Source organism: Budorcas taxicolor, chromosome 11, assembly GCF_023091745.1.
Source record: "Budorcas taxicolor isolate Tak-1 chromosome 11, Takin1.1, whole genome shotgun sequence".
Classification (NCBI taxonomy): Eukaryota; Metazoa; Chordata; class Mammalia; order Artiodactyla; family Bovidae; genus Budorcas; species Budorcas taxicolor.
Window position 1 is genome coordinate 11,846,900 of NC_068920.1, and position 26,073 is coordinate 11,872,972.

The following is a 26,073-nucleotide window of genomic DNA, read 5'->3' on the forward strand; positions in this document are numbered from 1 at the left end:
CAGGGTCTGTGCGTTCTCAAAGACCTTCAGGATCTCCTGCCGAGACCAGCAGGGAAGGTAGAAAATGCCTAGGTCTGGAGTCAGCCGACCTGGGATCCAGCTGAGGACTGAGGCTTCGTCACTGACAAACTGTCAGCACACTGCTTTCTTACTTGCAAAATGGCTTGAGTAATGCCAGCCCTTCCCCACCTTCTCTCATGTGTTTACTCTGAAGAATCAACACCCATTTCATAAACCGTCAATATACAGTCCTATGGTGAGGTATCGCTGGAACAGAATAGTGTTAGTCATTTATTTCTTCACTCTTACTGTGGATGTGAATGAGATAAATTATGCTTTACAGTGTGTTTTTTTTTTTTTTTTGCTGCTCCTTGGTGTTCAATCAATCGATTGATTGATCAATTGATTACAGTTACTGACATTTCGTCATGGTCCCTCTCACTCTCCAGGCAAAGATGCTTAAGAATAACCGATCTGTACTATCATGTCACCTATTAGCATGTGTCCGAAGCCAAAGCCACATACAGTACTGAGACAAGAATTTAGTTTCATGGCACATGACAAGCTCGGGGAATTACAGACTCTTCCAAGGAAAAGTGTATCGAGTGTAAGTCACAATTCCAACAGCTCTTCCTGAACTGACACCCATATGGAGGCAAATGACATATCTAACTGATTCCAGCCACCAGCAGTTGCTCTTACCATGGCAGACCCAACACGGCTGACTTTGATGGGATTGCCTCTGCCGGAAAGGTCCATATTCGCTCTGTCCATCACGTGCAGGCAAGTGTCAAGGATGCCCTCCTCAAACTATTTGGGAAAAAAAATGAGAAACTACTTAATGTCCAATCTGCAAATAAGACCTTCATTCTCTGCCAAAAAAATAAAATGAGACCACAGCCTAATGTTTAGAAATGTGTATTTCCTGTACGGAAATCACTCATGATCTTTAGCGTGAAATATTTAAGGTAGAAGGAAGCAGGCAGCTTCTTTTATCTTTCAGTAAAATGGATAAGAACTTAAAAGCTAGCTGGAAATATAAATAGAACTACTAGCAAGCTGCTGTGCTCAAGGATCATGAACGGGGACTTCCCTGGCAGTCCAGTGGGTAAGACTCCTTGCTTCCAGGGTAAAGGGTGCAAGTTCAACCCCTGTGAGGAACTGAGATCTCACATGCCAGGCCATGGGGCCAAAAAAAAAAGGGAAAAAGAATCAAGAACTGGCTTGATGTTCTTTAGAAAATTGTAGGGTTAATTGTAGGGTTAATTCAGAGGATCTCTCCTCAGTACTGGCTCCCGGGATATCAGGCAGTGGGATAAACCATTTACCAAAATCAGGCCAGAGTCTCGAGACCTCAAAAGTAACATGAGTGCTTGTGCGTCTCAGAAATACACGGCTCTCAGGTCCAGCTCGGGGAGGCACTTCAGGTCTGCAGCGCGTGCACCGGGAAGAGCCGGAGACCTCACACAGCGAGCCTCTACCTACCGTTCCCTCTCTCCTGAGACGAGGGGGACTCCAGGGTCAAAGAGAGGTCAGGAAGGTTTAGAGAAAGATTATGCTATCAAGTCTGGTAGTCCGTTCAATTTCCCTAGAAAGAACTCCTAACTACACAGAACACCAGAATTTTCCAAAAAAGGAGCAAGGACAAAAATAGTTTTTAAAAATGGTAAAATTGGAGGATAATACCCATACTGCACCTCATTGTACAGGAAAGTTCCCTGAATACAGAAACCTTGTATGTTATCCACCCAAGTGGTCAGGACAGACACCACTGTCTTGATGGCTGATTACCATGTAATTCTCGATTTAAATCCAATTAGAAGACCAATTCTGGGTGTATCCTAAACTGACGTGATGGCTGCAGGAATGGGTTATCGCACTAGCTCTCCAGGTACGTGAAGAACTCATTACTCTGGTTCCTGTGAGGCAGCATCTTTCAGCTGTGTCTGTGGGGCGTGACAGCGGTCAACAGGAATGGTAAAGACATCGTCAGAGAACTAGTTACACTGCCTCATTGCAAACTACTGGCTTTGGGCTGAAATACCCAAATTAATGGACTCTGAATGAGAGCAGAGATAAGTGGCAAGTGTGCTCCAGGGCATCTATCCGTGCTGGCTAAGGGCCCCCATCATGCTTGGCACCCTTTCCCAGGCCTCCTTGCTACCCACCTGTATCAGTTTTTTTTTTCCTTGTTAGCCCTCGCTCTCTGCTGTCACACTGGGGGTGTAAATAGAATCACATCTAAACGTTAGGAATTAGGGACCCAAGGCAAGGACATCAGACAATAAGCGATGGTCACAGGTTGTATGTCACTCAGGAAGCGGAGGGCTTGGAACTGGGGAGCCAGGCAAGGATCCCAAAACAGGGGAAGAACATTGATCCTTAGCCCGGCGGGATGTCAGAAATGCAGGTGGGCAAAGCTGAACAGTGGGCGTGTGATTCTCAAAGTTAGTTAGAACCAACCAGGATGGAGAGCCTGCTCAGGTGGCACTGGTGGCATAGAACCAGTCTGCCAAAGCAGGAGACATAGGCAACACGGGTTTGATCCCTGGATCAGGAGAATACCCTGCTGCAGCAAATGGCAGCTCAGTATCCTCGCCTGGAGGAGCCTGGTGGGCTACAGTCCATGGGGTCACAAAGAGAAGGACGTGACTGAGCACAGCACAACAGCAGGAAAGCAGGCTGGATACCAGAATCTGAGCTCCTGGGATTTCACTGTTCTGAAGTGCGAGAGCATTTCTCACTGGAATGCCATGCCAACCACACAGGCTCCAATCTCTGTAACACTGTAATAACCAGAAATATGTGATTTCAGCTGATAAATTATGCAGGTGCCCTTCTAAGTCTGCACCCAGGCTGTCTTGGAGCCTCAGATCCTGAAAAGCAGGAAACTGTGCTTGTCCAGTATTGACACATACCTCCCTGCAGTGATACATGGGACTGAAAATATGAGTAAAGATGTCCTTGACAATGACAAATGTCAAGTGGCTCACCTGACCATAACTCCAGCTCCTGCTTTTGATGTCATTGAATTCTCCATAAAAAATAACCCCGATGTCATTCAGGACGTATTCTTCTCTTTCTTTTTCATTATCCAGGTACACAGCATCCTCTGCATTGGAATTTAAACATAATGACTATTAACCAAGCCAGAAAGTTTTTATACACTTGAAAGTTTATTCTGATCATAAATTGCAATTACTCAACAAAATGGGAAAAGTCTTGTTTCACTAAAAGTAGCTCATTTCACAATATGTAATTTTAACAATGGTGAACAAAAGTGGCCAAGATCAGTCTGGAAACGATGACATTTGTCGTCAAAATGCTGACAAGTTTTGGCTCTCTAAGTTCCAAGTAGCACAATTAAATTGATAAGTCTCAGGAAACATTTTAGGATTCTGGTGCATCAGTGGTTTCAGAATCAGAATTCTATAAGGTAGATAAAAACCTGTAACACAGATCAAAAAACTAATTTCCAAAGTATTAACGTTAAAAGAACCAGAGATGATTTTATAACACGTCTGGGGCATATTAGCAGGCTGGAGCATCATGGGTCATGCCTGGTTTGTGGCCCATCCGGGAGAGAAGGGAGGCTGGGCATTGTCTCCTTTCAAGGAGCAGTCTTGGTGCACGCGTTGGTAAGAGTGTGTCCAATTGGCCTCTCTGACCATCTTCCTCCATCGCAAGGACTTTTCTCATCTTTTTTAAAAACAGTTAGTTTGCTGAGTTTTGGCTGTGCGGGGTCTCCGTTGCTGTGAGGGCTTCTCTCTAGTTGTAGAGAGCGGGCGCTCCTCTCTAGATGTGATCAGAGGGCTTCTCTTGTCATGCCTCCCGGGCTCGAGGGCACAGGCTCAATAGCTGTGACTCCTGGCCTTAGTGGATTCCTCCCGGATCAAGGATCGAACCCATGTCTCCTGCACTGGCAGGTGGGTTCTTTACCACTGAGCCGCCAGGAAGCCCACAAGGACTCTTCTTGCCTGTGGCCCTAATCTCAGGAAAGCCTTGCTCCCCATCTGCCTACTGAGGAATCAGCCTGGTGCTTATTCCCAGGCCAGGCATGAAAGCAGCAAAAGCATCTTTAACACACACGGGCCCGCACAGCTCTAAGTCCTACTCAGGTCAGTGTGCAGCCTAGGCGATGGTCAGCTTCCGGTCTGAGCGGGGATGTGGCTCATCACATTTCTCCGGCCCAGGTCGTCCTTGCCATCCTGCTACTTTATCGGGGATCTTTCCTTCCCATTTCCTGGTAAGGCTTTTAACCATCCCTCTGGAGTATTGTTGCTCAGTTGCTCAGTCGTGTCTGACTCTGTCTGACCCCATGGACCACAGCACGCCAGGCTTCCCTGTTCTCACTATCTCCCGGAGTTTGCTCAAACTCATGTCCATTGAGTTGGTGATGTCATCCAATCACCTCATCCCTTTGTTGACCCCTTCACCTCCTGCCCTCAATCTTTCCCAGCATCAGGGTCTTTTCCAATGAGTCAGCTCTTTGCATCGATGCCGAAGTATTGGAGCTTCAGCTTCAGTGCCAGTTCTTCCAATGAATATTCAAGGTTGCACATTAAAATCATTCGGGTAGATTTAAAAACTGTACATTCCTGAGTTGAACTCTAGATCAATTGGATCAGAATCTCTGGGAGCGGGAGTGAGATCCAGGCATCAGGTTTTTAAAAAGTGAATTAACTAATGAGTTAATTTTAAGCTCTCCAGTGAGTCTGATATGCAGCCACAGTTGAGAACAAATGTCCCAGCCCCCTGATGTTCACAGAATGGTGGAAAGACCAGCAGCGTCAGCACCACCTGGAACCTTGTGAGGAATGCAGTTTCAGGCCCCAGCTCAGATCCAGTCGGAATCTGCATATTAACGAGGTCCCCAGGGATCTGTGTATATATTAAACTTTGCCCAGCACTGCTCCATCCAACCAGCCTGGACCCATTCTGGGCAGTATTATAGCTTTGATCAAATCTTCTGGAGATTTCATGGTCTGGTCTGTACTCCAGCACTGTCTTGTAACTTCCTTTCCATTCTTTGCCTCTTGGTTACCTTTCACCTAGTTTCATGCAACTGTTAATACACGCGTGCACTGACACACGCATACACACACATTTACATATTTACTGCTGTCCAACAAACTGCACACATTTAAAGCATATAATTTCACAACCAAAATAATAAACATATGCACGCGTGCGTGCTAAGTTGCTTCAGTTGTGTCTGACTCTTTGTGATCCAATGGTCTGTAGTTGTCCAGGCTGCTCTGTCCAAGGGATTTTCCAGGCAAAAATACTGGAGTGGGTTGCCATGCCCTCCTCCAGGGGATCTTCCCGACCCGGGGATGGAACCACTGCCTCTTATGTCTCCTGCATCGGCAGGTGGGTTCTTTACCACGAACAGCACCTGGGAAGCCCAATAAACATATATATCACCCCAGAAGTTTCCTTGTTCCTCTTTGTAATTCTTCCCTCCCAATCCTGTCTCAGGCCTCCCACCCCTACCAGGGAACCATTACTCTGCTTTTTGTCACCGTCAGTTATCAGTGTGCTTACTTCTATTGATCTATTAAATGTCAGATCTTTCCTTTTTCTCTTTGGGACTCAAGAGAAAGAAGAATTTTTTAATAAATAAATTTAATAAGGTTTTTCCTGGTGATTCAGTGGTAAAGACTCTACCTGCCAATGCAGAAGACTTGGACTCAGTCCCTGAGTCGGGAAGATCCCCCGGAGGAGGAAACAGCAACCCACTCTAGTGTTCTTGCCTGGAAAATCCCATGGACAGAGGAGCCTGGAGGGCTATAGTTCATGGGGTCATAAAGCGATATGACTTAGTGACTATACGGCAGCAGCAAATTTAATTTTAAAAAAGCAAATTAAATAAGTCTTTAAACAGTGTAATTTATTCATTTATAGCTTGCCAGGATAAATGAAAAGAACTTTCATCTTAAAATGTTATGGGGAACTTATTATGTAAATATAGATATTTTGTAAAATAACCTTTAAACTGCAACTTGACACGTGTTTGTCAGGTTGTGTCAAGTTTAATTTGATTTTTTTTCTCTTTTTTCATCTGAAGACTACTTTAGCAATAATTAATTCCATGATTACCACATTCTGCCATTAAAGGATGTTTGTTAGTACCTTAACACTGCAGAAATCTTGATGAGTATGAACTCATTCTATCCATCCTTGTCAATTAAGCTATTTCTTTCTTGACAAATAAACCCTTTGATACTTTCAGCCAGAAATAAGTCTCAGACCTATTTCTGAGTAGAGTTTGTATGAAATAGAAGATGTTTAGATTTGGTAATGACTTTTCCAAGCTGACCTCTGGAGCAAGATACCTTTTCAGTGCTGTTGTTTTGTTAGACTACACTTTTCCTGAGATAGTTTTGTAACACACATTTTTTTGTATTTTTGTCATTTGAAAAAGTTGTAGTGCAGCTGGTCTGCAATTAAGTCACAAATTTAAAGCTACTGCTGCCTTTGTAAGTCAAAATGTAGGTGATTTTGTCCTGGCATATTGTGATCCCATCTGCTACTGGACCTAGAATCCTATGGATCTTCCAGCTAACATTCATGTCTTCACAGTCCACAAATGAAGAATAGGAACTTCAGTGCATGCATCTATTAATCCTGTTGGGAGGTGAAACTCATTCCACCAGAATTATTTTCTGAGTTTTCACTAAAATGATGGTACAGATTGAGGACATATCACTCTGAAATTGGAAGACATTCCCACTTAAGGCTGCAAAGTGCCTTACTCAGCTGAGCTCCAGGTTACTACTCATAATTTTATTCACCCATTGGAGAATTTGATTCATTTAAATGTCGGGAGATGGCCATTTTAAGCTACTGTTGAATATCTCTATTTGGGAAAGTTACAGAAAGAAAATAAGAAAGAATATATATGAAGGGAGAGGCTGGTTATTTTTCCCATACAGTTGTGCTTTTGACAAATTAATCTTTGCATTCGCTGCTTCCCCGGCGGCTCAGACTGTAAAGAATCTGCCTGCTATGCAAGAGACCTGGGTTTGATTCCTGAGTTGGGAAGATCCCCTGGAGAAGGGAATGGCTTCCCACTCCAGTATACTTGCCTGGAGAATCCCAAAAGACAGAGGAGCCTGGCGGGCTACAAGGGGCCAGCCATGACTGAGCGACTAACACTATGGTTTTTCACCAGCAAACATTATTATTAACAGATTTTCCTATTTCCACTGTCCTTGCAATACCTGTGAAGTGTTTCAAACAGAGCATACTATAATAATCAAAAACTTAAATCCATTATAAGAAAATAACAAATAAAAGGATTTTAGCAAAAAAAAAAAATAGAGCATAAAAACTCATGATGCATTTTCTGTTTAAAGAATCACAATTTTTTAGTTCTGTCCACTGAAAAGAACTAGAAAAAACAACCAGTGTGATAGCAGTAAGTGCCCCTGAGCCTGACTATGACCTCTGGGCACCATTTCTCCTCCTTTCCCCTCCCCATTAAAAGGTATCTGGGCTCCTTGAGAAAAATGATTGGAGGTCTGGGTCAGGAAATGTACAAGGCTAGCCTGAAATGCTTCTTCCTGCCAGAAAACAAGAAGGCTATTAAAGATTCTAGGACTCATGACAAAGAAATCAGAAATCAACGTAAAGAGACTCCCACCGGCCAAGAATGGGACAATTAAAATATCGAAAATAATATCACTGCAAAAGATTAGGACACATTAAATATTTTAATATTCATAGTTTCATGGTGATTTAAGAAATGTATTGGTCACCGTTGTAGGGTGCTACAAATCAACCCATTATTCTAAGAACTTAGAAATAAGGAAAGAGCCATGTATTCTAGACTTGCTTATATGAATACTACCTCAAGGCACCGAAATCACTGATGCTAATAAATGCAAAATGAGTGGGAGATGAGACTATCACCATTTTGCAATCCCTAATGAATTGATGGATCTAGGCTAAAATCATTTTTAAAAGGCTAATGGGGAACTTCATAATGGATGGATGAGAGTGATAACCCTGATCCCACTGGTAAATCTGAACATCACAAAAAAATCGACAAGCAGACATTAAATCTCCCGATAGGATGAATGCGCCAGGAAGCACACAGCATCTGACTTAAGAAGTAGATGCTTCTTCAGTGCTCTCTCCACACCTGCTCCAAAGAAAAGAGGAAATGATTCACATATAGATGAATCTGCTTGAGTCTCTAGTCATGTCTGACTCTTTGCGACCCATGGACTGTAGCCTGCCAGGCTCCTCTGTCCATGGAATGCTACAGGCCAGAATTCTGAAGTGGGTAGTTGTTCCCTTCTCCAGGGGATCCTCCCAACCCAGGGATCAAACCCAGGTCTCCCACGTTGCAGGCGGATTCTTTACTGTTTGAGCCACCAGGGAAGCCTCTAAGTAGAACTAACAGCTTCATAGAAAATATAGGGGTGAGAGAAACACGATACCCATGCAAATATTTGCCATCTTTGGTCTTTTTGGTGATGGCCATTCTAACAGCTGTGGGATAATATCTCATTATGGTTTTAATTTGCATTTCTGTAATGACTGTGGTGGTGGTGATCTAGTTGCTAAGTTGTGTCCTACTCTTTTGCGACACCATGGACTGCAGCCCGCCTGCCTCCTCTGTCCATGGGATTTTCTAGCAAGAAAATTGGAGTTGGTGGCCATCTGCTCCTCCAGGGGATCTTCCCCACCCAGGGGTTGAACTGGTGTCTCCTGCATCTCCTGCGTTGGCAGGCAAATTCTTTACCACTGAGCCACCAGGGAAACCCCCTTTATATGTATACATATGTATATATTTTAAAGAATAGTGTATTCAATTAATGGTCAATTAAATATAAAACTTGGCTTTCCTGGTGGCTCAGATGGTGAAGAGTCTGCCTGCATTCCGGAAGACCTGAGTTCAATCTCTGGGTCGGGAAGATCCCTAGGATAAGGAAATAGCAACCCACTCCAGTATTCTTGCCTGCAAAAATCCCATGGATGGAGGAGCCTGGCAGGCTACAGTCCATGGGGTCAAAAAGAGTCAGACACGACTGAGTGACTTCACTCACTCTCACAAAAATAAAACTATACAAAAATACAGTAAATGGATGGAAGTGCACCAAAATGGTAGCAATGATTTGTAAATCTCTGAGTTCTTTTTATGCTTTCATTATTTTTTGTGTCTATAATAAGAGTTTCATCATGAGAAAAACAAAGTTATTTTTAAAAATCTGCTTGCATTTACGGAAACTACCTGTTTAAGAAGAGCTTAACAAGTTCAGGGTGTTTTTGCATTACTTTTTCCTCCAGAACAATACGGTGTGCTCTTTTTGTTATCAATGTCCTTATCATCAATAGATGTGTTTTTATACAGTTATAACACTTCCCCCTCCTTTAAATCTCTCTGTCCTTCCAGCACAGGCTGGATGCAGCCTTGCTCTATAGTGTCCCATGGATGCTGCAGTGACACGCCCCCACGACACTGACTCCGTGCTGTGATTTCTTTATTTCTGGAACAAGTATGTGTATAGTGTTTACTCCATGCCTGGAACTTTCTAATGTGGTGCAAAAACACACTTATTAAAACTCATAGTGAAGACTTCCCTGGTGGCTCAGTGGTAAAGAATCCACCTGCCAACGCAGGAGACTCGAGTTCAGTCCCTGATCCAGGAAGATCCCATGTGCCACGGAGTGGCTAAGACTGTGCACCCCAATGACGGAGCCTGTGCTCCAGAGCCCAGGAGCTGAAACGAGAGAAGACGATCCGCGAGAAGCCCGCATACCTCCAGGAGGAGTGAGCCCCGCTCGCCACAGCTAGAGAAGAGCCTGAGCAGCAGCAAAGACCCAGCACGGCCAAATAAATAAACACGTAAAATTGTTTCTTAAAAAACACCTCATAATGTCTCCCAGGGGAAGACGCTGTATTTTCCCCACGTGACAGATGAGGAAACTGAGGAAGAGAGAAGGAAAGTATCTTTCCCAAGGTCACTGTGCAGATGAGAGGTGAAGCCAGGGTTTGAATACCAAGCTGTCCCCCGAATAGACTATGATATTGAGTCCGAGGCATCAAGTCACTGTCTGCACAGCACCCAGCGCACTGCGCCTGGGAACATAAATGCCCCCTGCTAGAATGAGAGACGGGGATGGATGTCCAGGGCTCGGAGGGTGAGAGAGAAGTCCAAGAAAATGAAGGATTTACTTTGGGGCTCTGGGTTATTGTTGATGAGAAGTCATAAATTCAGGTGGCACGTCATGAATAGGAAGGCGGTAGCCCACCTGTTTCCTTCCAGCTGCTGAATTAAAACTTGCCTCGGAAGAGACAGGCATAATCATGGCTCCACAACAAGGCAGGGGGATCAACTGCGGAGCCTCGATTTTCATTTTAAATTTATTTATGATTTTAAAGGAAGATTGAATGTGGAAAGCAGAGCTTTCTTTCCCCTCTTTTTATTCAGATATGTCACTTTAAAATATAGTTGTCCAAAGCTAGGATTAAAAAAAAAACTCATCACCATGGAAACTCGGAAAAACTCTCTGTGTTTGATAGGCTGACAAAAACAGGAAAACTCAATCATTTGCCTCTTGAGATGTTGTTGGTTTCAGGGGGTGTGGGTTTTGTTTGTTTTTTAAAAATTTTTTATTAGTTTGAAAGGCGTAGTGAGGTTTTCTAGATCCGATGATGGAGGTGGGAAGAGATTGGTTCTGCACTTTAGTAAAATGAAGGATACTATTATTTTATTAAAAGGAAAAACAAGCTGACAAGCAATTCACTGTTCTAGTCAACCAACAATCTGAACTGTGAGAAAGCAGAGTGTGTGTGTGTGCATGTGTGTGTGTGCACAAGTGTGGGGACTACACTTCTCAACTGTGTGAGAGCTGATAGGAGAAACCAGGCCCAGAGGGCTGTAGAGCTGGAATAGCGGCACCACGGACCTGCGGACAACCTCTTGATCCTAAGCAACCTCTGGCCAACAACCAGCAACCAACGGTGAAACCCCAAAGGAAACACGGCGCCATTGCTGAGTGTGGGTTCATGCCTCCACGCACTTTGCCCAGAGCAGACCTTCAGCATGCCTTGTGAACCACCACTCCTCCTGAGTGACTACCGGGAGGCAAGGGGTAAAGAAGAACGGCCTCCTTGATTTCATAATTCCTCCAGTGGGAGGAGTAGGGCCGCTAAGAAAAGCAAATTGTGAGCTGAGAACTGCTAGGACTCACTACTAGGGCTGATTTCTGGCCCCTGTGGAAATTACCACTGGCCTCCCCACCCAGAGAAAGCGAGAATTTATAACAAACGTGTAAAAATGAAAGTTAAGCCTATTGATTTCAGCATCCGTTTAACCTCAGAGGGCGAAGGAGAGCTATTCATCATCACCTGGGCTGAAAATTTCCTTTTGCTTATTTTCATGCGATTTTAAAGTTAAAGCAAGCCCCATTTCTAAGGTCGTTAAAGTCAAGCCTGGCAAAGGGATCAGAGAAAATTGTGGAGCTAGAATGCTCTCCCATATTTTATCTCCAAAGAGACTCTTGAACAGCTTAAGTCACAGTCTGGTTCTGTTTGAGATCCTTTAGAAGCAATGGTGATTTGACCTCTTCAAAAAGGCGAAATGTTTCACCTTTTTGGTAAAAGGATTTTGAGTGAGGAATTAGAAACAACTTTTGGGGTTTTCCTGGTGGTTCAGATAGTAAGGAATCTGCCTTCAATGTGGGAGACCCAGGTTCAATCCCTGGGTTGGCATGATATCCTGGAGAAGGGAATGGCAATTCCCTTCCAGTATTCTTGCCTGGGAAATCCCTTGGACAGAGGAGCCTGGCAGGCTCTAGTCCATGGGGTCGAAAAGGGTTGGACACGACTGAGTGACTAACACTTTTTACTCCCCTCCCCTTTATACAAAAGCTGAGCGCGACTAAAGAAAGAGGTAAGACCTGCTGGGTGGGTGTCATCAGCGCTCCAGGGAGTGACGCTCTCTGTGGAGCACTTGTGACTCCAGATTGGTGTCATCACGGTGTGTTTTTCCATCTCAAGTACATCAGAAGCGGTGGTGACCCCTGAGGCTGTGATCTAGGCAGATGATTCCCACCTATGGGATCTGGGAAACACTGGAGTCTATTTACTGCTCAGATTGCTGTCGTGTCCGACTCGGCTACTCCACGGACTATAGCCCGCCAGGCTCCTCTGTCCGTGGCATTCTCTAGGCAAGGATACTGGAGTGGGTTGCCATTTTCTACTCCAGGGGATCTTCCCGACCCAGGGATCGAACTCAAGTCCCTCGGGTCTCCTGCACTGCCAGGAGGATTCTTTACCACTGTCCCACCTGGGCTCAGTCACTAAGTTGTGTCTGACTCTTTGCGACCCCATGGACTATAGCCCACCAGGCTCCTCTGTCCGTGGGATTCTAGAGGCAAGGACACTGGAGTGGGTTGCCATCAAACCCACATGTCTTGTGTCTCCTGCATTGGCAGGTGGGTTCTTTACCACTCAGCCACCCGGAAAGCCCGGAGTATAGTCAGGACTGGCATTTCCAGCATCTGCGCTTTAGTTCCGGAAGGGTCCAGAGCCACTGTCTTCCTAAAATGGTTTAATTCAACCTCCCTAGGGGCCTGCCTTTGTGCCTGTGAACTCTGGAATAAAACCAGCCCAGGAGACACCGGTGAGCGATTTCTCAACTCTTGGGTCTATTCCCTGCGAAGACACTGCATCGTATCACAGCTCAGGCCAGCTTGGGAAGTTTAGTTGATTTGTGCTATATTTCCAGTTTTGCTGGTTAAGGACTTTTTAGTGTAAAGTATCTTTAGAAGACAGACTATTATTCACGAAGCAATTCTACAAAGAAAAATGTCAGATATTCTTTACTTAGCACATATTCTCAAAGGGAGCCTGTGCCCTTGTTGGGATGTTTAAAGTTTTTTCTTTTTTTGCAAAGAAAACTTGTTTGATCTTTTAGCTATCAACCTGGTTTTATTTTTATTTATTTATTTTTAACAGTAGGCTTTTCCAGCGTTGATTAGAACATCACAGAAGTTTCCCAGCTGGCATCTACTTCCTATTTCTCTTATTCCACAATACAGGATACCAGTGGTTCTGGTTCTGAAAATAAAAGAGCCTCTTGTTCAGTTGCTCAGTCGTGTCTGACTCTTTGAGACCCCATGGACCACAGCATGCCAGGCTCACTTGTCCTTCACTATCTCCCAGAGTTTGTTCAGAGTCATGTCTGCTGAGTCAGTGATGCCACCCAACCATCTCATCCTCTGTCGCCCCCTTCTTCTCCTGCCCTCAATCTCTCCCTGCATCAGCGTATCCATGTTTTAGCCCCAGCTTGTTTCAATTTTCTGGATGACCTTGAAAATTTTATGTACTACCAGAGAGTCTGATTTTTCTTTTGAAATGTGAAGCTAATAATCCCCTCCCTGCCTCTTGGAGTGGTGGTTATCAATTCAGTTCAGCAAACATTCACGAGCCTTACCTCTGTGCCATGTTAGACTGAAAGAGAGAAGGATCCTGCTTTCTGAAACAGAGAATGCAGGAAGACACCAGCTTTGAGCATCCTTTGAAGGTACGTAGGAGGAAGGGTGAAGAGGGAGGGGATGTGTGTATGCTCGTGGCTGATTCACTTTCTTGTACAACAGAAACCAACACAGCATTGTAAAGCAATTGTACTCCAATGATTTAAAAAAAAAAAATGAACCACTCAGCTAAGGATTATAAATGCTCCCTCCAGAAACAGCTTCAGACCTTGAATCTGGGGTCATCTATGTGCCACTGAAAATAAAGTCTACTGTGAGCTCCCTGGGTTCCCTTCTGATTGATGCCACACCAAATAACACTCACTTGCTGTAAGGATGAATGGGCCTCTACTGATTCAGACACTTGCAAGAGAGATAGATGCTATTTCATTAAGTACGAGGTCTGAATGCATAAGGGGTCCAAATTGTCACATAAGCTCCATTAAAACTTCCTTGAAATTCAGTTAGCCACGTATCTGAGTGCTATTGTATGCACGCACTATTCTAGGGGCTGCCCAGGGTGCAAAGGTAACCCGCTAACCCATCCCCCCCGAGCTGGGCTGGTGCCCCTAAACCCATCCCCCCTCCCCGGCTAGGCCGGCGCCCCTAAACCCATCCCCTCTGCAGCCAGGCCGGTGCCCCTATTTCATGTTCTTTTTCTGCCACGACTCCTTTCCGTGCTTTTCAGTGTTGAAATTCATGTTTATTAGCAGCTCATTTGTGAAACCGTCGCCAGATGCTCTTTGAGGACGAAGATTGTCTTTTTCACTAACATATTCCCAGTGCCTGCTTCAGCATTGATCCCTAATATGTGTGAATGAATTAATAATAGTGCTGTAGTACCCATGGGTAATTATGTGGTCATGAGCATTGTGGGAGATATACTATTACTATTTGTGGATTGATGAATGAAGGGCTCTAGCCTGAGGGTGTAAATTCTGGTCTGGGCTCAACGGTCTCCAAGAGGAAGGGGTGTTGGTCACTGTTACCCTGGGAATACCAGGCCTGGTACCTCACTTCATTCTGTACTGAAGGGTCTAAAAGACCATGCATAATTATGGAGCAAACAGTATAAGAATGAATGTCAAAATACTATACAATTTGTTCATATTAATTACTTCCTATTAAAAGCATCCAGATATTAGAAACTGATTTCCTTACATTACATTTAATTGATTTCTCTGTTTAAAGGAAAACGCCAAAGTCAGAGTGAATAAAAAGTTAGATGGACTTCTTTGGTGGTTCAGTGGTTGAGATTCCAAGCTGCCGAAGCAGGGGGCACAGCTTCAATCCCTGGTCAGGAAAGTAAGGTCCCACATGCTGTGCAGTGCGGCCAAAGGTAAAAATAAATAAGGAAACGAGGAAAGAAATCAATCACTTGGGGCAAACGTTAGAAATACCAGATGCTAATTTTGCATCAGATGCTAAAAGAGAGAGGCGTCTACACACACACATCCCCACAGCACATGTCCCCCATGCACTGTGTATGACTTTGACTCCCTTCAAATGGTAAGGTTTGGGGTGTCACTCACAGCTTATCTGTGGTGATAGGTGCAGTGAATCTAGAAAGCATTTACTTGGAATGAGGAAATCAATGCAGCAAGCGTTTATTACACATTAAGTATCTACCAGACCACGGAGCCACCCGACAATGAAGGAGACACAGGAGATGCAGGCTTTATCCCTGGGTCAGGAAGATCCCCTGGAGAAGGAATGGCAACCCACTCCAGGATTCTTGCCTGGACAATCCCAGGGACGGAGGAGCCTGGTGGGCTACAGTCCATGGGGTCACAAAGAGTTGGGCATGACTAGGTGACTGAGCAAGGGTGCGTGTACCAGATACTGTGCTAGGATGAAGTCTGCATCAGTGATGGGGAATGAGGCGGGAAATGTTCAGACAAGACGAGCCCCATGAAAGTGACTGATGCCCTATCAAAGAGAGCTGTCGAATGTTGCCCTGAGGACTAAGCATAGGCTGGGATGCTGACATCTTTCAGGGTACATGATCTGGCACTAATTCTAGACGACCAATCTGGAAAGGTCTGAACTGAAACAGGAAAATGCTTTCAACAATTCAGAGTTCCTGAGTGGTCAGAAAAGTGAGAGGACTTCACACTAAGTGCCCAACTCACTCCTGCTGCCTTTGTGGGCTCATTGTCTCTCTGCAGCACCCAGAGAAGGGCTCCTTTCTGGGATGGATCTGAAGCCTGGTTAGCACAATTAAATTAAAAAGCTAACCAATAATTCTCCCTCCATCCACCCCTGGCCTCTGTAACGTGGTATGACTATTGATCCCCACTAATGATTTAGTGATTAAGGAGGATGAATTGCCTATGAATGCAAAGCAAGCTAAAGGCCCCCAGCCACACAGCAGAACATTCTTTATCAATCAGAGCTGTACTTGCCTGCATAAGTTTCAGCCCAGTGTCCTGAGTCACCTTGGACTTCGCTTCCACGGCGCGTGTGTGGTATTTGCAGCATCTGGCCCACCTGGCTTTATTTGGACAACGTCTGATTCCCTCTTGTGTGATCTTTTCCACCTGGGCAGTGGTCTCTTTGTTTTTGTCTCCTCTATAGATGCCAGACCATATCTCCACGAGTCCCGTGTTATGACGTGTGATATGTTCCGTGTTAGCACACACGCAAGCATAACCCTGGGGACTGTGAAGCTGCGGTGTACATGGTTGTGTGTGGCGTTCATTATACAGCCCCCATGCTGGGCTGTGCTTTGGGTTCCAGGCTGGGCAAACCACAGGCTGTTACCATCAGCCATGAACCTTGTCTCCTAGATAAGGATTAGAGGGTATAAGAGGATGGAGGTGGCAGGTGGGGAGCATAGGATTAGCTCGAATACTGGAATAGATCATTCAAACAAAGGGTCAGGGGGATCCAGGTTTATGTTATACCCAGGCAGAAAACCTTGCTCACTGGTTGTCTGTGTGTAAGTTCATATCCACCCTGATCCAACTGCAACTTTCACGTTCAGAATCAGCGCTAATATAGACTCATTCTGGAAGATACTGGAGAGCGGCGTGTACGGGATGGGATGGTGTGAGAAATCTCTGGTCTTACGTCAGCGCTTTCGTTCTGTTACCGTATTTCTTAAGATCTAAAAGTGGACTCTCCCCCACGTGTCACCGCAGCGTTCGCATCTGCCTCTGAAACTTAAGATCAGCCTCACACCAAGTATGGTGGCAGAAGTAAGGAAGGGCAGAGATGGGGACAGGGAGAAATACTGTGTGTGATGGAGTTCTGAAATTGGATTGGTAGAGAAATCCTTGGGCTTGACTAAGTTTATTTGAATATAACTAGATCAAGCTTCTGCAGCAGCCAGAAGGAAAGACTCAAAATAGCAGTAGAGATTAAGCTGAATTATATTAAAGTTACATGTTTGCATATCCAGCGTTATGATTTATAAAGTTTACACCCACTGTGCATTTAAACAAATTGACAGAATTCATTAGACTTATGCTTTCTGTACTTGAATTAAGGAGCTAAAAGTTAGTTTCACTATAAACAAGGTCAACTTTATTTTATTTTTCTGAAGCCAGATTATGAATCTTAATAGTTTTAATTTAATTATAGTTGCTGTACAATATTATATAAATTAGAAGTGTACATATATGATATAGTAATTCACAATTTTTCAAGATTATGCTCCATTTATAGTTACTATAAAATATTGGCTATGTTCCTTGTGCTGTACAATGCATCCTTGTAGCTTACTTTATACCTAATTGTTTGTACCTCTTAATTCCCAACCCCTATATTGCCCCTCCCTATTCCCTTTCCCCACTAATAATTAGTTTGTTCTCTGAGAGTCTGCTTGTTTTCTGTATATTCACTAGTTTCTTATATTTTTTAGGTTCCACATATAAGTGATACACAGTATTTGCCTTTTTCTTTTTGACTTATTTCATTCGGCATAATGCCTTCCAAGTCCATCCATGTTTCTGCAAGTGGTAAACTCACGTCATTTGTTATAGCTTCATAGTATTCCATCGTATCCACCTGGAGAAGGGAATGGAACCCACTCCAGTATTCTTGCCTAGAGAGTTTCATGGACAGAGGAACTTGGTGGGCTACAATCCACAGGGTCACAAAGAATCGGACACAGTTAAGTGCCTAACATCTAGTACATTCCTATGTCTTATCTTCTGGACCCTATCCATTTTGAAAGTCAAGGCAAAGAAGCCCATTTTGTTAACAGAGCAATAACATACACAGAGGTAATTCCATCAGCATATTAACTTCACAATTAACCAATTGTGCAATTTTAGGCAAGCTTCAATTATTTCTTGAAGTAAATTTATAGCAGCATTAACTTCAAGTTATAGCCTCATACACGAAAGCAAATTTTGCATCATCTTCTGTCCTTAAAACATGGAAAGTGTATGTAGGAAAGGAACATGCCTTCTAGAATAATTTTGCTATTGACCCAGAAAGAGATGCATTAGAAATATATGAACTATTTTTGTAGTGAGATAATAAATACCAGGCCCTTACCTTCGCACCAAGGGTTGAAGAGAATGTATGTGTCCGTTTCGGGGTTTCGGGCGGTGCGGATGACCCCATAGGGGGTCCAGACAGCCACGTACATGCGGAACTTCCCCACAATGCAGTCTGGAGAAGACTGGACAGACAGACGGACAGACCTGTTCTCTTTCATGACGACTTTCGCCCCCCACTTGCCACTCTGCAGCTCAGAGACCACAGGGACTGGAATGTAGGTTCCCTTATTCTCCTGGGGGTAGCGACCTATGAGAAGAAAGAAGAAATACAGCCGTAAGATTTCACAAGCTACCTTTGTTCTCACTTTGTCCCCTTAGTAGCTGACAGTGGGAAATAATTCATTAGACTTGAAATAATAAAACTTGGGTTTGAATTTCACTTCTGCTGCCAACTTACTGTCTGATGGCAGTTAGTTTTCATAACTTTTTGAAGGTCATATTCATCTGGTCTATATTTTTTAAAAAAGAATGACAGTACTTACAAAGATTTTTGTTGGTTGGTCAATGCACTCAAATAAGATGTAGAAATACTAATCTTGGATGCGAAACCAAAACCGAGCTTATAGGGTGATGTGAAGCCATCAGTACCAAAATTCTGCTCTCTGAAGACTTAGGGTGGCTTTTTCAGGGATATAACGGCTCCCCAGGGGGCTCTAGTGGTAAAGAACCTGCCTGCTAACGCAGGAGACTGAAAGACCCAGGCTTCGTCCCAGGGTCGGGAAGATCCCCTGGAGGAGGCTGTGGCCGCCCGCTCCGGTGTTCTTGCCTGGAGAGTCCCGTGGACAGAGGAGCCTGGCGGGCTGCAGTCCATGGGGCTGGACACAGTCGGACACGACTGAAGCAAATTAACACACATAAGGGGCACAAGGCCAGCGTTTTTGTGTATTCTGAATGCAGTTTCATTATTTGTCATACTACCTATAACAGAGCTCCATTTATAAGTGGTCCATATGTAATTAATTTTCTATTTATCTGAAACATGTTTATTGCCAATGTCGTATTTAGTAAATTCAGGCTTATGTCTTGGGCAAGAATTTAGGCTCCAAAGGCAAATTGTCTAGGCTTGAATCTTGGCTATGCTACTTATTACCTTTGCAATCTCTGGCAAATTAAAAGAGGGTGTGATGGCATGGGTTGGGAGGGAGGTTTAAGAGGGAGGGGAGATATATGTGTGTGTGTATATATATATATATATATATGTATATATATATATACATACATATACATGTATATAAGTACTCCTAGAACAAAGTTGCCTGTTACTAACCCTTACTTGACTTCCTACTTTTGCATTCCAGTCATGTCTGACTGTTTGCAACCCCATGAACTGTAGCCTGGCAGACTCCTCTGTCCATGGGAACTAACACCAAAAAAAAAAGATGTCCTTTTCAACATAGGGGACTGGAATGCAAAAGCAGAAAGTCAAGAGATACCTGGAGTAACAGGCAATTTGGCCTTGGAGTACAAAATGAAGCAGGGCAAAAGCTGATAGAGTTTTGCAAAGAGAATGCACTGATCATAGCAAACACCCTCTTCCAATAACACAAGGGACGACTCTACACACGGACGTCACCAGATGGTCAATACTGAAATCAAATTGATTATGTTCTTTTCAGCTGAAGATGGAGAACTCTATACAATCACAAAAACAAGACTAGGAGTTGACTGTGGCTGAGATTATGAACTCCTTAGCAAAATTCAGACTTAAATCTAAATAAGTAGGGAAAACTACTAGACCATTCAGGTATGACCTAAATCAAATCCCTTACGGTTACACAGTGGAAGTGACAAGTAGATTCAAGGGATTAGATCTGAGAGAGTACCTGAAGAACTATGGTTGGATTCTTGCCATCGTACAGGAGGCAGTGATCAAACCTATCCCCAAAAACAACGAAATGCAAAAAGGCAAAACGATTGTCTGAGGAGGCCTTATAAATAGCTGAGAAAAGAAGAGAAGTGAAAGGCAAAGGATAAAAGGAAAGATATACCCACTTGAATGCAGAGTTCCAAAGAATAGCAAGGAGAGATAAGAAAGCCTTCCTCAGTGATCAACGCAGAAAAATAGAATAAAACAATACAATGGGAAAGAGAGATCTCTTCAAGAAAATTAGAGATAACAAGGGACCATTTCATGCAAAGATGGGCACAATAAAGGACAGAAATGGTATGGACTAACAGAAGCAGAAGATATTAAGAAGAGGTGGCAAGAAAACACAGAAGAACTGTACAAAAAAGATCATGACCCAGATAATCACGATGGTGTGATCACTCATCTAGAGCCAGACATCCTGGAATGTGAAGTCAAGTGGGCCTTAGAAAGCATCACTACGAACAAAACTAGTGGAGGTGATGGAATTCCAGTTGAGCTATTTCAAATCCTGAAAGATGATCCTGAAAATGCTGCACTCAATATGCCAGCAAATTTGGAAAACTCAGCAGTAGCCACAGGACTGGAAAAGGTCAGTCTTCATTCCAATCCCAAAGAAAGGCAATGCCAAAGAATGTTTAAATTATGACACAGTTGCACTCATCTCATGCTAGCAAAGTAATGCTCAAAATTCTCCAAGCTAGGCTTCAACAGTACGTGAACCAAGAACTTCCAGATGTTCAAGCTGGATTTAGAAAAGGCAGAGGAACCAGAGATCAAATTGCCAACATCTGCTGGATCATAGAAAAAGCAAGAGAGTTCCAGAAAGACATCTACTTCTGCTTTATTGACTATGCCAAAGCCTTTGACTGTGTGGATCACAACAAACTGGAAAATTCTTAAAGTGATGGGATAACCAGACCATCTTACGTGCCCCCTGAGAAATCTGTATGCAGGTCAGGAAGCAACAGTTAGAACTAGACATGGAACAACAGACTGGTTCCAAATTTGGAAAGGAGTATGACAAGGCTGTATGTTGTCACCCTGCTTATTTAACTCATATGCAGAGTAGGTCATGTGAAATGCCAGGCTGGATGAAGCACAAGCTGGAATCAAGACTGCCAGGAGAAATATCAATAACCTCAGATATGCAGATGACACCACCCTTATGGCAGAAAGTGAAGAGGAACTAAAAAGCCTCTTAATGAAAATGAAAGAGAAGAGTGAAAAAGCTGGCTTAAAATGCAACATGCACAAAACTAAGATCATGGCATCTGGTCCCATCACTTTGTGGCCAATAGATGGGGAAACAGTGGAAACAGTGGCTGACTTTATTTTCTTGGGCTCCAAAATCACTGCAGATGGTGATTGCAGTCATGAAATAAAAGACCCTTACTCCTTGGAAGAAAAGCTATGACCAACCTAGACAGCATATTCAAAAGCAGAGACATTACTTTGCCAACCAAGGTCCATCTAGTCAAGGCTATGGTTTTTCCAGTGGTCATGTATGGATGTGAGAGCTGGACTTTAAAGAAAGCTGAGTGCCGAAGAATTGATGCTTTTGAGCTATAATACTGTAGAAGACTGTTGAGAGTCCCTTGGATTGCAAGGAGATCAAACCAGTCAATCCTAAAGGAATCAGTCCTGAATATTCATTGGAAGGATTGATGCTGAAGCTGAAGCAGCAATACTTTTGCCTCCTTATGCAAAGAACTGACTCCTTAGAAAAGACCCTGATGCTTGAAAAGATTGAAGGCAGGAAGAGAAGGAATCAACAAAGAATGAGGTGGTTGGATGGCATCACGACTCGATGGGCATGAGATTGAGCAATCTCTGGCAGTTGGTGATGGACAGGGAAGCCTGGCACGCTGGCAGTCCATGGAGTTGCAAAGGGCCAGACAGGACTGTACACTGAACTGAACTGATATGTATATACTCATGGCTGATTTGTGTTGTATGGCAGAAACTAACACAGCCCTGTAAAGCAATTATCCTCCAATTAAAAAATAAAATAATCACAATAAATTACATGACCTTTACAAATCTCTATTTTCCTTTTTCTCTGTCATTAAATGAGAATAATAATACTACTCAATGGTGAAATAAAATAATACATGTAAGATGCTTTGCACATCATTTTTCATATATAACAAATTTTAGCAATCATTTCAATAGAAAATTAAACATCAGAGCATTTTACCATATGTCCAGGCTTATCAAACTTTATGTATAAGCTACCTCAGAGCAAATCTTTTTTCTCTTTATTGTTGCCATTTTGGGCCAAATTTCTACTTCATGATCAACATCAAAATTAAATTTTACCGATGGGTTCCTGGAAAAACAGTCTCTGCCGTGTATTCAACCTCACAGCATTCTTTAACTCTTTAGCTTCCAGTTCAATGTATAGTCTGGTTTACCTAATAGACAAATACCTAGGTATTTTAAACTGGAGCAAATGTTTCATTTACAAACTTTACCAAAATGCATCAGACATTCAATTCTAGACATGGAGAAAATGACAAATCAGACTAATACGTCTGAAAATTATTTTGATTGTAAGCAGAAGAAACTTACTGAAAACTTACTTCAATTGTTTTACATAAACCATGTAGAGAATTCTACATTAAAACAAATAAAAACAATGCTTCTTTTTGGCTTCTCCAATTACCGGGATCTTTAAAGGATTCTTTGGTAGGTCTATTGCTGCAGACAGAGCATTCTAAGGAGGTAGCTGCGTAAGTTGCCACTGTGTAATTCAGTGAGACGCTTAATCTTAATGTAAGTCAATGCATACGGCGCAAGCCGGGGAGAAAGAGTAGGACCTTGGTGCTTTGCTGCTGTAGGAGAATCTATTTATCAACACCCTGAATAAACATGATCACAAATCCAATAAAGCTTTGAAAATGGTTTTCTGCCAAGGTATGACAGTTGTCTAGATGGTATTATTGGGAATACACGGGGCTCAGCCTCTGGGAAGCCTGGACATGACCCACCTGTCAAAGCTGTTTGTCCCAAAGGTCCCCATACTTCCTGTATATGCTCCTCTCTGTACAAGCTCAGCCTCGGGGAATAGGTTGCCCTTTCTCTGTTGCTCTTGGAGACCCCTTTGGTGCTGGAGTGTGGAAATCGAATGCAATCTTGCCAGCTAAACAGGACCATAATTCATTTATTCCAGTGACTCCTGGCAGCTGTTGCCACTAAATACTGACTTGGATTTAGAATACAAGTATTAAATATGACACAAGTTTGGTAAAAATAAACTTTCAGAGAGAAAATCTATGTCATAATGAGAGACTTAGATTAAAAAAAAAGATGAAAGGCATTTTCAAATGAATTATATAAGCAGCCTCCTTTAAGAACAGAAAAAAAAAAAAAACAACTGTGAGAGTGTACCTAAAGCTATGGGCTTCCCAGGTGGCTCAGTGGTAAAGAATCTGCCTGTCAACGCAGGAGAAGGTTCCCTGGAGAAGGAAATGGCAACGCACTCCAGTATTATTGCCTGGAAAACCCCGTGAATAGAGAAGAGCCTGCTGGGCTACAGTCCCTGGAGTCACAAGAGTCAGACATGACTTAGCGACTAAAGAATACACCAGTGTGAAGCTATGTGCCGGGAGCTTCAGCCGCATCTTTGTACTAACCTCCACTATTGTTTAGGGGTATTGAAATGCCAGTGATCACTCATTCCCATTATTATACTTCAAGTTATAATTGCAAAGACTCCTATTAAATTTTACCTAGCAAATTCAGGTTATTAAAAACATGTGAAGGAGAAGGAGAGCCATGTTTGTTCACGGTGGCTTTGAACCCGGTCGTGATTTAATCTGAAGCCTAGTTTGTTTGAAGCTCTTTCCTTCCTGCAACAGTACTGCCTACTCTGTGCTAAGCATGAACAGCATCATTCAGTGCTAGAGACACAACAGCTTACAACGCAGATTCCTGTCCTCACTGAGCTTACAGTCCACGGACAAGCCACGAATGCGCTGCTTAGGATACTCCTCTTGCCGCTTCGCTCCTCAGAACAGCAGTGAGAGGAAAAGCATTGTCATCGTCCTACTCGGACCAATCAGGAAAGAACACACAATGAGATGAAGCAATTCGACCAGGGTGCTGCAACGAGAGCAGGGTGCTGCAACGAGAACAGGGTGCTGCAACGAGAACAGGGTGCTGCAACGAGAACAGGGTGCTGCAACGAGAGCAGGGGCTGGGATTTGAACCCAGTCAGGTTGGCTTGAATCCTTACAGTAAAAATTTGCCAATCTCTGCCTTACAGAATTTTGTATTCTGTTGAATCAAGGGGTTTCTGTGGTGGGTCAGTGGCAAAGCATCTGCCTGCTGATGCAAGAGACACAGCTTTGATCCTGGTTCTGGAAGAATCCCTTGGAGAAGGAAATGGCAGCTCACTCCAGTATTCTTGCCTGGGAAATCCCATGGACAGAAGAGCCTAGCAGGCTACGGTCCGGGAGGTCATAAGCGTCGGACATGACTTAGCAACTAAAGCACCACCAGTGTCTAAGACTTGGGACTAAGAAGAAAATACCATCACCTCGTTTTTCCTTCAAAGAGAAATATGTTATCAAACCAGGAACAAACATCTATACTGCGATTGGGTCAGCATTTCATTTCGTTAGAACCTCCTAGTTAAATTCCTCAGTCTCAGAGTGTTGAAGACATGGGAAGTTGGTTATAACTTTTTATTGGTTTCACTGGACTCAGCTAAAATGTTCAATTTCAGTTTTGTAAAAGGTGTTTAGTGTTGCCAAGGCACTTCACATAGAGATAGAAATAATGTGATAGAAATGGAGCTTTATTTCCTGGAGTCCCTATGAGGAAATTTTTACAGATGGGCAACTGAGATCCCGTGAGGTTATCACGCACAAGACCTTTGTATCACCAGGCAGAGGTGGACATGGGGCACGGACTGAGATCTGTGGGCTGAGAAGTCCGTTCTCTTTTCTCTGCAGGCCGCTGCTTCTGTGGAGGTGGTGGGGAGGGTGCTGGAGGGATTAAGATGAAGGAAGCCAAGAGAAGAGTAAAACTGGAAGATCTGAAGGGACTGGAGGCGGAAGGACAGCTGGGGGTGCGCAGGGGTGGACTGCAAGGACGGGAGGCGGAAGGACAGCGAGGGTGCGCCGTGGTGGACTGCAGAGACGGGAGGCGGAAGTGTGAATTCAAAGGCTTGGTAACTGGTGGCGAGAGAGAAGACCTGGTAGAGGGGGCCTTCCGAAAAGGGTCTCTGGGCTGCAGCGGACGTGGCTTTAGGAGGTTTCTAAGGGGACGTCAGTGGCAGAAGGAAGAAAGGAGACGTGTGAGGAGCTCTGCAACTCAGGTCAAGCCGGGTGGCGCCAGACCAGCACGTGGAGACACATGGGGAACAGCGAGCGATTTCATTCATTCCAAAGGGAGAAGAAAGAACCCTGATTTGCAGGCCTTTTCACATGCACTGCATGCGAAAGCTGATTATTCATGTAAGACCTGGCTTGTCGATAGTACCGCAGGGTCTTGTCGGCTGCTCCTTTATACCATGTTTAATTCTGAGCGTAATGATTTCAGTGACAGCGCTGGGGAAGAATTTTCCATGATTGAACCGGGAGCGAGGAAGTTGTGACAGAGCAGTATTTCATTTCGCTAAATAGCCCTCTCACCTCCAGGAGGTAGCACGTTTCAGAGACCACAATCAGCCTACGCTCCTGAACACCCATCCGTCAACACCCCTGACTGCCCACCAGCCTCCCTTGGCCAAATCTGGGTGCAAAATTCAGCCTCCAAAGGTGACCACCATGCACACGTTTGCTAAAAGTGAATAATGCCTGGATAGATGTTTTGTTTTTACAAATCTGTGTAACTTTTATGTTAAAAAAGAATCTAAGCAAGAAAAATAGAAGCAGGAAATATAATATCCCAGAAAGGATTCTCATTTTGTTTTTAATAACACAGTCTTTGCAATTGAACCACTTACTAACCATGAAAAAATATAATTACCAATTGCATTCTTTCACACTTAACTAAAATTGGTGTCAAATTCTCAAGTGATCTAGAAATTAACATATGGTCTTAGTGTAAACGTTTATTTTCACCTGTAAATCATTTTTGAGGCCACATGAATACTACTGATAAGGCAAAATTGGCCAGAACTATATGCCTGTACTCACATATAACCTGACTCTCTCTTTACGTGTAGCATATATGTGTGAATACAGAGAA

At 43.6% G+C, this 26,073-nt stretch overlaps 1 protein-coding gene across 1 annotated transcript in view; it reads right to left on the bottom strand.

Annotated features, from left to right (window-relative positions):
- The window catches only part of F13A1 (coagulation factor XIII A chain), a 139,915-nt gene that overhangs the window by 75,708 nt on the left and 38,134 nt on the right, over positions 1 to 26,073 (bottom strand). The window contains exons 4-6 of the mRNA XM_052648391.1: positions 18,001 to 18,252; positions 2,994 to 3,112; positions 703 to 810 (exon numbers count right to left, since the gene is read on the bottom strand). Of these exons, the coding sequence (XP_052504351.1) occupies positions 703 to 810; positions 2,994 to 3,112; positions 18,001 to 18,252 (479 nt within the window). The remainder of the gene's footprint in view (positions 1 to 702; positions 811 to 2,993; positions 3,113 to 18,000; positions 18,253 to 26,073) is intronic.